Here is a 12,603-nt window from a genome sequence, read left to right as displayed (position 1 = left end):
AGTTTTCTCTAAAAATTTCTGGCAACACTCATGATGATATCGGAACGATTTTATCGGACAATGTGAAAGGGCAAATTGTATCCGATATCGGATATCGGCTATCGGCGTCCGATATCCGATATCGGATCGGATAATGTGAAAACGCTCTTACACGCATTTACCTACCCATGTCTAAATTAGTTATCTGTGTTCACTGTCTGTGTTTCTGTTTCCGTCAGTTCCAGCTGGTTATTGGTTAATGTGGTTAATGGTTTCCGTAGGTTTCCGTCATACTTCAGTATTGCACGCCTCATAAGCGAAGCGTTGAGGTGGGTACTACTGTCACTTCGTGCAAAACATCTGATTTTTCAAACTTAAAATGTCTTTATGTATCATACATTGCACTTGTAAGATAATACATACACACACATATTAAGAAAAAACACTATTTTTAACATTCATGATATTTTTGATGTCATTTTTGTTATTTAAACTAGTTAAAAAACAGTTTAAAAAAGTTCTGTCTTGGACGTCCGTGTGTCTGTATGTGCGGAGGATTTTCTTGTTAACACGATAGCGACCGAAATACTTTACTAATCGAGTCTTTTTTTTCTCTTACGCTTGAGTATGCTCAGGAATAGAACCCTTTCATTTTTCAGGGTCTGATTCGATGTGGTTTAATTGTTATTAAATAAACAAAAATAATAATTAATAAATAATTATTTAAAAAAAATTATGAGGCGTGCACTTTTTTACTTTACTCTATGGTCATACTTGCTCTGTGCCCTGTGGTTTCCGTTTAGCTGCTTCATTGTGCTACTGCTTCATAAAATAATAGATATTCTGTGACTGCTTCAAATTGAATTCAGAATTTTGGTTTTATGCATTCTCAGAGGAATTAGGTTTATTCCTCTGAGTATGCATTTATATCGTCACATCGTAGATTTATATATTCTTTTAGTAACTTTCATCGAGCCATTGTTTTTTTTTATCTTTCGCGGGAGTTCATTGTTTTGAAACAACCTGTGTTTATCAGTTTATTACCATGGAAAGCAATGAAACGCAAGTAACAGAAGAAATTAAATTTAAACCTAAAAAGAAGAAGAACTTGCGTCAACGAGTTAAATTGGAAGACGAAGACGAAGAGGATGAACAGCAAATTTTGGCAAAATTGGAACAGGCGAAAGAAATTCAGAGGCTTCGTGAACGACCAAACGGTGTGAGTATTATTGCTTTGGCGACTGGACAAAAAACAACACTAGAAGATGAAATTACATGTAAGGATCCATTTAAAGTCAAATCCGGCGGATTGATTAATATGCAAGCGTTGAAAGGTGGCAAAATCAAACAAGTTGATGATGCTTATGATACGGGTATTGGTACTCAGTTTTCTGCTGAAACAAATAAACGGGACGAAGATGAAGAGATGATGAAGTATATTGAAGAGCAACTGGCAAAACGAAAAGGTATTCATTCATTTCTTTACTCCTATCTATACTAATATTATAAAGCTGAAGAGTTTGTTTGCTTGTTTGAACGCGCTAATCTCAGGAACTACTGGTCAGATTTGAATAATTCTTGTATTAGATAGCCCATTTATCGAGGAAAGCTATAGGCTATATATTAGACCCACAGGAGCGGAACCACATGGGTGAAACCGCACGTCGCAGCTACTAATATTATATAACCTTTACAAAACATAAGAAACCATATTAATTTATGCAAGCATCATGATACAATTTTGTACATTTATAATAATCAGAGTAGAGTGGACCTAAATTGGGTTGAACTTGCACAATGAATTTGAATAAGCACCATAAGTGTCCAGCATTCAACTTCAAGGACATTATAGCAAACAGTTATTTTGAACTACAGTGTAAACTCTATATAACGTCACTTAAGGGACCGTGCATTTTTCGACGTTATAGAGAGTGGTCGTTAAATGGAGAGAAAGGGAAAATTGCATGATTGGTCCCGAGACAGGAATATTATTTTGACATTGCCTACGAAACCATGTTATCATCGCTTGATCAAGGTCTTCATATTGAGGTTTCTTAAATTTTTTGGCAGATCGTCCATCTTCTTCGGCATGCAGAATTTTTTCTTTATTTTTCTACGACTGCATTTCTGAGAATCTTCGGTATGTCAGTAAAAAAGAATGTACACAACTACATTTTCATTGATTTCGGCAACTTAGTCAGTACTTCCTAGTCCTAGTTCCTAGTGTTAATGTCTTATTGTGGTCGTTAATTAGAGTGAGCGTGATGCTATATGGAGTGTATTATTGTATAGACAACAATATAAACCAACCAAAGTCGACAAATCTTGACGTTATACGGAGTTTGACGTTAAATGGAGTGTCGTTATATAGAGTTTACACTGTATATTATTAAGTAAATATTGAAATAATCTCAACATGGCCTAACAATGTACCATAAATAATGAATATAAATTTTTAGCAAGGTCAACTCGGCGCAGATCGGCATACTTCATTTAATTTAATTCATTAGATTTTTTTGCCATTTCTATTATATTTTTGGCAAGTTTTATACAATGAGGTGATTAAATATTTGGATGACTATGAAAAAATATTGTCAATATTGCTTTAAGCTTATCGATTAATTAAACCATTCAATTTCGAAAAAATGGTTAAGTAGACGGAATTTACTACCATGTCGGAAAAGACCGTCTAATGAGAAAAATACCTATAAATAGTCGATTTACTTGAAGAAAGACATTGTGTATGTGTATGTGTTTAAAATGCATTTCAATGTGTGCTGTCGTTTATCCAATCTGCATTAATTTCAAAAAGTAGCGTTTGTCGGGTAAGTCCGGCACAATCCTCCAGTCAGGTGTTAAAAACAGTTTCATTACTTTTAAAAAACTTTGTTTTGGCACTTAAATCACCTTTATTGAAAGATTTCCAGTTATCGCAGGAATTGAACTTAAAAGAGAGATAATATTATGTTCTCCCTTTCTATATTTATAATGAAATAAAATTATGCTTATGTACACGCCGAAACTATGAAATAAAGTGTTTTAAGCAGGGTTATTACAAAAAAACATCGTTGTTTAAAACATCATGCTTAAAACAAGTTTAAAACAAATTGTAAAAAAAAACATGTTTTTTCCACCTGTTTTAAATCAATGTTTCATACATTAGACTAGAGTAGATAATTTTTGAAACAAAAGAAAATCGCAGTCGGATGAAACCCATTAGAAAAGGAGGGGAATATGATGAAAATTAAAGGAAAAATAAATTACGGTCAATCCGAGTTCGGGAAAAGGTAGGGGGGAGCTTTTAAGAGAAAAAAATGGTTTCTCTTGATTTCCGACAAAACTACAAGTCCTACGGAAAACATTTCAATGGCAAAGTTGTAGATAATAAAAAGATCTACAACTTTTGTATTGACAATTTTTTCACATAACCTCAAAATTTAGGTGAAAAATTCAAAAAACCAAGTTTTTGGTTTTTTATTTTTATCTACTTCAAAATTTATTTTTTTTCTACGAAATTTGGTGGAAACTTGCTTTATTATGTCCCAAATACACTGTAATTTATTTGACCGAAAATATTTATTTTTTCGCCTTATTTTGAATTAATACCAAAAAAACAACCTAATTTTCAATCGAAAAGTCACCCGTCAAAATATCAGCTTTTTTCAAAAACTTGGGGAGCCTTTTATTCATTGAAATCTCTACTTTCATATGGTGTAAAAAAAATAAACATTACCATAGTAAATGTTCTCAGAAAATGCATACAAACAGTGTGAAAATGAGCTTTTACTAAATCAGGCACACTTCTCAAACTACCTGAAATGTTTTTATCGACATTATTTTGCTTTTGAATATGCTGTAAAATATTATACTTAGAACAGATAATTTTTTTTCTTTTGAAATATTACCGAAAAGCCGATACAAGAGAAGATATAGAGTTCGAGAAGTGTGCCTGATTTAGTAAAAGCTAATTATGACACTGTTTGTAAGCATTTCCTGAGAACATTTACTATGGTAAGGTTTATTTTTTTTACACCATATAAAAGTAGAGATTTTGATGAATAAAGGGCTCCCAAAGTTTTTGAAAAAAGCTGATATTTTGACGGGTGACTTTTCGATTGAAAATTAGGTTGTTTTTTTGGTATTAATTCAAAATAAGGCGAAAAAATAAATATTTTCAATCAAATAAATTACAGTGTATTTGGGACATAATAAAGCAAGTTTCTACCAAATGTCGTAGAAAAAAAATAAATTTTGAAGTAGTTAAAAATAAAAAACCAAAAACCTGGTTTTTTGAATTTTTCACCTAAATTTTGAGGTTATGTGAAAAAATTGTCAATACAAAATTTGTAGATTTTTTTATTACCTACAACTTTGCCATTGAACTTTTTTCCGTAGGACTTGTAGTTTTGTCGGAAATCGAGAGAAACCATTTTTTTCTCTTAAAAGCTCCCCCCTCCCACTTCCCGAACTCGGATTGACCGTAATTTATTTTTCCTTTAATTTTCATCATATTCCCCTCCTTTTCTAATGGGTTTCATCCGACTGCGATTTTTTTGCACTTTTTATTATTTTTAAAGGGATCTACCCCAGTGTACATTGTTTTAAACAGGTTTTAAACTTACAAATGGGAAAGATAAATAAAACAATTTCAAATGGGAAATTATTATTATTGCGATATTTTATTATTGCGAAATGTTAATTTAATTAACTTAATTATATTATTAAGCGGTTCGGATCGACATTCTTCATCCGAACCGCGAGGGACTGGAACATGCTTCCTGAGTATGTGTTCCCCGACGAGTACAATATGGGGGTCTTCAAGCGAAGAGTGAACGGGTACCTTCTAGGGAAGCGCGCTCCATCATAGGCCACATCTCAGCTTACCATCAGGCGAGATCGTGGTCAAGCGCTTCCCTATCACACAATAAAAAAAAAAAAAAAAAATATAACACTAGTCAGTCAGCTAATAAGATAATTGAAAGAAAATAAGAAATAATTTAACTTAATACTTAGTCAACTAATAAGGATTCCTCCAAATGCTCTAAATTTTGGCCACTCTGGGAGATTGTATTTTTTTTATTCATATTTTTAAAAACTGAAACAAGTTTCGCGGTTTTTTCATTTGGTAAACGATTTCTTAATCTGGACTGTACCAACCCAAATGTAGAAAAAAGTCTTTCTACTCCTGCAGAGGAAGCAACTGCAGCATGCAGTTGGCATGCTAGATAATTCATGTCCGAGCTTAATTTCCCTTAAGTGATTGCCACCATGTTAGTGGGTGCACTTCCAATGCATACTTCGTAAAAAGATACTCATTAAACGGGAAAGAATATGCTCTGCATATCCTTTCCAATCACTTTTGTTTTTTGTCACTACATCCACAACGGGATGAACAGCAACCAGCTTTACATTGACATGATATTACTTCGAGGTTTTTCAATGAAATTGACTTTACTGATGAAGTAATTGGCAACAGTTTGTTGTCCTCAACCTTTCAGCTAGAGTCTATTTATAAGCTAAATTCTCATAATTCTAACGGTTACCGAATTTTTTACATTTAAAAAAAAATTTATTTCATAAAATGTTGTTTTTTGAAAATACTTCAGTTGTTACTAGTTTTACATAAATGAATCCTAGGAATGAAATAATGTTTATTTAATTATCTTTCAACTGACACCTTTTTTAAGTAAATCGGTCCAGTAGTTATCTAGATATACCGCATAATAGAATGGCTCGACGGCCATCTTTGCTACGTCATAACTCCCCCCTCCATACCCCTAGGAAGTGACAACCGCACTTTTTGTGTTCAGAAAAACATTAAGAGGATATCAGTAGTTCGTATGGCGGAAGTGAGTCCCACGAAAATCGTTATTTGAAGACTTTTTAACGAATGGGTCTCACACTACACGGTTTACAGGATATATTCCCGCTTTTCTAAATCCATTACGTAGGACCTGAGGATCTATCTCAGCATATATATACTTGTCCAATTACTCTTGCAAAATCACTTTTTGGCATAACACGCCCGACGTTCAGCCGCTGCCAACGAACCAATTAGGGATCCCATCGGTGTTTGAACGACTTCATAACTGCAATATCCAATGGTTGTAAAATATGACTGGTGTGCGGCGGCAATTTCAAAATTGTTATGTTTTCTTTGCGAGCCCCTTCAATGATTTTTATGCCTACGTGTGTGGAGTGTCCATCGTTTATAAGGAGTACTGGGCGTTGGTTTTGGACAGCAGGCAAAAAACTTAAAAAAAAAAAAAAATTCAAACACCTCTGTCTCCATCCAACCATTTTTTGTTGCGGCATAAGATGTCCCTGGATATGCTTCGGAAGATGTCCATGTATCCCATACATTCTTGCCTTTGTAGACAATTAGAGGCGGTGTCTTCTCTCCTGAAGCACCGGCACCAAGTAGAACTGTAGTGTTATCGCGTCCAGGTGAAGAAATAATCCTAGTTGCTGCATGACCTTTAGCACCAATGATTTTAGTTTTGGCTGGGTCCTTGAAAAAGTTCGTTTCGTCGAGATTCCATATGGCTGACGGTTTATTTTCCAAATTTAACTCACGTATTTTACTTTCGAGGAGATCAAAATATGGATAGATTATAAATGGGTCAACGGCTCTTTTTCGCGCGCACTCTACAGCCGTCGTATGGTCATCCGAGGTATTTTAAATTTCTTTGACGCACTGTATCCACTCAATATGCCACATTCCACCTCTCGCACGGCTTCTTTTAATTTTTCTTTCGAGTAGGACCCTCTATTTGATTTTCTTTCATACTTTCCCATAGATTGTGTTTTTTTAATATTACCTGAAAAAAAAAAAACTGTTTTAATACAGTCTTAAAAAACTGAAGAAATATAGAAACCCTAAACCATAAAATAAAAAAATGGAATATTCGCCACTGACATTTGTAACTCAGAGTAGGGTTTGATCGATATCGTCGTATTTAGCGTTGTTTTAAAAAACGTCCACGTAAGTACCTAAACGTTCGTTGAAAACATGTTACTAAGAGTACGATACGACACAACCGATAACACGAATATCTAGTTTAAGAGTAAAACTCATGGTTACTCATCACGCTAGAAGCTGAAAAATACGAATCAGTCATAAAATTAGCTTAAGCGTAAAAGGTTTGTGACATCTGAAAATGGCGAAGATCGGCATATGCCGGCATATGCCGGCATATGCCGTGTTTCCCTCCAAGTACTAGACGGACTTCTCCACTATTTCAATTTGAGGTTAAGTTTTTGCCACTAGATGTAACTTCGTAAAAAATATGCTTTATTACATTCTAATATTATAATTAGGTACTTAAAGATATTGATCATAAATGAACTTACCCAAACAAATCCTCTTTTAAATAAACAAATAGCACTTAAAATATTTTTTATGCCAGCGTGGTGCTGGTCGTGTTGCGAGGTCTGTTTGCTAAATAAACGTATTTTCTTTCTTCTTTCTTCTCTCAAGTTGTCAACCCGACTAAACTTTAGATGTCATTTTTTCTCTTTGTAAATAGTGCCATCAATGCCAATTTATTAATAACTAAAACAGTTTAAAGTTTTTGAAGTTCGGGTTGTCATTGCTTATTGTACGGTCCTACCCGCCAGACGGTCTTCGCCGAGTTGATCTTATATCAAATTTCAAACTTATTGTTTTTATATAATTGTTTGAAAGAAGCAAACCACTAAACATTAACACAAGCTTTAATTGGTTGAACTAATACAGGTTGTTGATTAAAATATATATTATGTTCTATAAAACAATATTTAACAAAGTAATGTTTGTATAATAAAATTGATATGTTTGTATAATATAATTGTGATTTCAGTAAATAATATTCTCCATAATAGCTCTTATGTGGACAATTTATTTGATTACTAACTAACCTATTATTATTTTTTTACCTATAAACTTCAATAAATAAAGGAACTCTTCACTTATGAACTATTTATTGCAAAAGATTTCAGTTGTGTCATCTTAAACTAAGATCATACTTCTACAATAAATAACACATCATGAAACTAGTCCTTTTTTTTGTAATTTCAGAAGGAAGTGATAAACATAAAAAAGAAAATGATGAAAATGACACATTAAAATATTTATCACCTGAAGAAGCGGCATTGCTATCATTACCAGAACATTTGAGGGTTTCCTCCACGCATAAGTCTGAGGAAATGTTATCGAATCAAATGTTAAGCGGCATTCCAGAAGTTGATCTAGGTATAGAAGCTAAAATTAAAAATATTGAAGCGACAGAGGAAGCCAAAATGAAATTACTTTGGGAGCGGCAAAATAAAAAGGATGGACCGTCACAATTTGTTCCCACCAACATGGCTGTAAATTTTGTACAACATAATCGGTTCAATTTAGAGAACGCTAATGTTAAGAAGAGGAAGGTCGAAAAGGAAGAAATTGTAAAGAATGAAGCTAGAGTTGTAACATCAATAGATGAAAGTGTTGACAAAATTGTTAAAAAAGCAAAAGGCGAAAGAGCAACTGATGATTATCATTATGAGAAGTTTAGGAAACAGTTCAGGAAATATTAATGTGTGTTGAGTACATTGTAATTTTAATGTAGTAAGTGGAAATTGATATTTTTAAATACTAAATAATGTCTTCAATTGAATAAGTCTCTTCTGACTTATTCTGCTGGTATAGGGAATACTCAAGTTGTATAGGTAAACCAGAATCTGATGGCAATTAGGGAAATCAAAATTTTGAGTGTGCAACCCTAGGGAAAATGGACTGAACGATCTTGATACTGCTTATTTTTTATTTTGTCCTCAATATCATTACTCACATTACATAAGTGGACAATACTGTACTTAATAATGAGATATCCACTTAATATTATGTAGGTACATACTTACATGTATAATATACAATTATACAAATTACTTTTATACAGGTAATACATATTATTATTTACACATACCTATATTTGTATATTCATTACCAGTATGCCATGTGAAAATATCGATATAATGATAATGTAGATCAAAACTGCTTATAATTTTTTATAAAATAAAATAAAAATAAAATAAAATTATGTTTATTTTCGTAAGTATTAACAGGCACACATTATAAAATTGACTTGGACAGCTTGGACTTGACGAATAGCCGTATTAGAAACTCCTGTAATAAGTTTTCATAAAATTATATTCTAATCAACAAACAATATTATAGTTACCTACATATAATATTTTTTAATTTATGGTATCAAAACGGGTAAGTCCAATTTACCAATAAAATCTTCAAAATTGAAAATTGTGATGTGTTTGACCCTTCTTCATCGAATGTTTTTCTATACACATTATAAACAACACCTCTTGCTTGTGATCGCAACGGCTTTTTCGACATTTTCGAAGATTTTTTAGACAAAATCCTAAAAATTATTCATCAACTGCAAAAAAGACAAATAATTTGACATCCAATTTGATAGTTGTCAAATAAGTTGCCACATAAAAATCTTTTATTTCTTAAATATAAATATGCCATCAGATTCTGGTAGACCTATACCTTATATTTTTATGGTTAATTATGTATGTTAGCTGAAATCATATCGTGGCCTGAACTGCCGTCCCTACGAAAGGTGCAATAACTCGGTCAAACCTGATTTCAAGAAAAACGCCGGAAAAGATTTTATTTTTGTTTTGATTGTATCTCCATCACTATACATGGTATCGGATTGAAACTTTCACTACATGATGTATAACAATGTAGAGAATATTATGTGGTACTTAATGTTTTTCCCGCATTTATTCCCGATATAAAAATCAATAAAATATACAATAATGGTAAGTATTATTACTATGTAGAAAGAATGTTTACTAGTCATAACCGCAACAAGTAACCTATTTAGTGCACTAATGGTCAGGAAACATGATTCATTTTTGACTAGCAATTCATCGTTTTTTTAACTGCATCCTAACCAAATGTGCATTAAGTTTCTTATTTATTGCGGTTTTCATTAGTAAGAGACAAGTTTAAAACGTTCGAACAAGTGAACATAAGTAATTTCTATATCTAACCCAGATACTTCAAATCGAATGGTCCCTTTTGCCCCAAGGGTGGGGTAAAAAGGACCGGTGCTGGGGTAAAGAGGACCAGTGTAATTAAATAGTTTTCTAAGGTTAATTAAAGCAAGTAAATAAATGAAAACTATTTGAAATCAACCAGTCTTTATTTTAATTAAAATAAACTAAACAACTTTACTTATTTTAACTTATGGCACAGCATTTCAGTCTTAATTAGTCCAGCTTTTTGCTCCGAAACCTATAATGTAACATTAACATAACTTTTTTACAATGACTCGTCATCTGAGTCGCAATTAATACATACATAGGATGACATTGAAGGATTAATACATTTCTCGTGGGACCAACCTTTGCAATTAGAACATTGCATCCAGCCTTCCCCAGGAATGCTCTCCAGGTATGATTCACAGCACACCAAGCAAAAACATTCCTCTTCAGAACTAGAACTGTCCTCCTTTTTATGATGAAGCGGTAGATAAATCAGCGGCTGCTGGGTCGCTAGGTATTAACAAGCTTGGTGATGTAGATGAAATAGGTGGATTAGTTTGAATAGCTGCGGGTAACTCAGAATTATTATACGGCTCAGTAGACGTAGAATTTGTTGCCTGTTGATTATTAGGGTTTGGTCTATCCGTCACATAGCTTGGAGCGAAGTCCGATTCATTAAAAACTTCTCGATTGAATGGATAAGCGCCCGTTTTTTGAAACCCATTTGAAATATTGTTGGAAGTTAGCGCCAATGGTAATGCAGTTCGAACTATTCCTGGGAGGTCATATATAGTCATGGTTTTGCCGGGATTGTTACGCATCCATGCATCTTGTGCTGATGACAAATACTTTTTAAGTGGACCGAATACTGACACATCCAAGGGCTGCAGCTTGTGTGAACAGTGGGGTGGATACGAAAGTATCACTACTCCATTATCTTTGGCTAGATCCAATACAGGCAAGGAGAGGTGAGAACAGTGATTATCTACTAGAAGCAATACAGGAGAATCTTTACTTGGTTTTACATAGCTAATGAAATGTTTCATAAATTGCAAGAACTCCACATCAGTCATCCAACCGCTTGCATTTCCTGCACCTATGCATTCTGCAGGCCCATCTCGCACAAAATGATTCTGATATTTCTTCCTGGGAAACACAAACAATGGTGGCACGGAACCACCAGTTGCTGAAACAGCAACCAGTAATGTAACGTTGGTTCCTCTTTCAGCGGATGTGACTGATCCAACGTTTCGTTTCCCTTTAGCCGCTATAATTTTAGAGGGTTTGGAGACAGTTGATACGCCCGTTTCACTGGCATTCCATATTTGAGACCCTCTAAATCTGTGACTATCCATGACCTGAAATACTCTGCAACATTCGTTCGATTAAAAGAAGTTGCCCTACTCAAACTGGTAGCTTCTGGTTTCCTTATGGAGAGACGGTCGTTTCTTGACAAGAAACCTTGTAACCAATCTTTGCCAGCCATTTTATTTACATGCCATGTGTTTGGCATCTGAAGATTATATTTTGTGGCACATTCATATGCGAAGCGACGAACATCTTTTGGTCCTAAACCATGAAAGATTTAAGCAACAGTGGGAATCACTTCGCAAAATGAATCTTAATAGTAGTTAAAGTACACAATCGTTAATATTACTTTTCTTTATTTTAAGGCACAATTTGAGATGTGACAAGACAATGTTTTATCATTGTAACTTATAACTACCTAATTAAATATTTTTAGTCGAAGTTCGGGAAGGTTCGAAGTTCGAGATGTTTCTCGTAAGTTTAACCAAAAGCCTCTCCTGGTTTCAGGCATCAAAAGTACTATTGAAGTCAATAGTACTTTTGATGCCTGAAACCAGGAGAGGCTTTTGGTTAAACTTACGAGATAAGTAAAAAATACGAATAAGATAGAAGTATCTTTTCGTTCTTTTGTTATTCCTCTCGATGAATTCTTGTTTGCAAAATTAGGAAAGCATTTGTTTTTAATTATTTTGACTTGTAGAAAATCTAGTTCTTTCGTTTATCATCAGTGGGTAGCTCTTTGCTTTATTGTAAACGCTCCTCTTTCGGCTCTGACTGCCATGATGTCTTTTAGATAGACTCTGGGTTCCATGTTTCGAATTTTATGCTGCATCCTCATAACTGTAAAAATCGGATACTGTCATCACTTTTACTATGCTTCTTTTTGAATTCTTATTGAAAATATTTTACTGTAATTTATTCAGCAGCAATCAGTTGACTATTTACTATGTTCACCAGAAAACTCATAAACGCCCAGTTTTTGTTTTAGGCTGCGCAATTGTCGGCCCATACAACGATATGTTTCATGTCGCGTTCATGAATAAAAAACGATCTGAATGCTGAAATTATATCTTCTTGGCTTCTACCAGAGACAGTTATAAAATAATTATTGAAAAAACACAAACAAAAGCATTCAACATAACCATAATATGCACTTTTAGTAGGAAGTCTGAGCTTGCATCTTTTTTATTAGATTTTCAATTCTAGGCTGAACGGGCTCTGTCGACTGTCGTCCAATGCAAATCCCCAGCAATGTCCAGCCTGCTTCTGTGTTTGGTT

At 33.8% G+C, this 12,603-nt stretch overlaps 2 protein-coding genes across 2 annotated transcripts; one reads left to right on the top strand and one right to left on the bottom strand.

The window, feature by feature from the left end:
• Positions 1 to 902: 902 nt before the first annotated feature.
• LOC149897156 (splicing factor C9orf78) lies at positions 903 to 10,167 on the top strand. Its single transcript, XM_090116769.1, has 2 exons — positions 903 to 1,445; positions 8,039 to 10,167. The coding sequence occupies exons 1-2, from the start codon at positions 1,025 to 1,027 to the stop codon at positions 8,536 to 8,538; spliced, it is 921 nt and encodes a 306-aa protein (XP_089972895.1). The 5' UTR covers positions 903 to 1,024; the 3' UTR covers positions 8,539 to 10,167.
• Positions 10,168 to 10,487: 320 nt separating this feature from the next.
• Positions 10,488 to 11,372, bottom strand: LOC149897155 (uncharacterized). The gene has a single exon (XM_090117033.1). The coding sequence runs from the start codon at positions 11,370 to 11,372 to the stop codon at positions 10,488 to 10,490; it is 885 nt and encodes a 294-aa protein (XP_089973159.1).
• Positions 11,373 to 12,603: the final 1,231 nt, after the last annotated feature.

The sequence above is a fragment of the Colias eurytheme genome, chromosome 26 (genome assembly GCF_061535395.1).
Source record: "Colias eurytheme isolate Ceu_HAF_F1 chromosome 26, ilColEury1 Martin Lab GWU primary, whole genome shotgun sequence".
Taxonomy (NCBI): Eukaryota; Metazoa; Arthropoda; class Insecta; order Lepidoptera; family Pieridae; genus Colias; species Colias eurytheme.
Note: the sequence above shows the minus strand (reverse complement) of the source record. Positions and strands in the feature narration are given on the sequence as shown.

Bases quoted from the DNA above. Each gene is read 5' to 3' on its own strand.
- LOC149897156 (XM_090116769.1), top strand. From the start codon at position 1,025: ATGGAAAGCAATGAAACGCAAGTAACAGAAGAAATTAAATTTAAACCT. The intron at 1,446-8,038 runs GTATTCATTCAT...TTGTAATTTCAG, and splicing joins GCAACTGGCAAAACGAAAAG to AAGGAAGTGATAAACATAAA.
- LOC149897155 (XM_090117033.1), bottom strand. From the start codon at position 11,372: ATGGATAGTCACAGATTTAGAGGGTCTCAAATATGGAATGCCAGTGAA.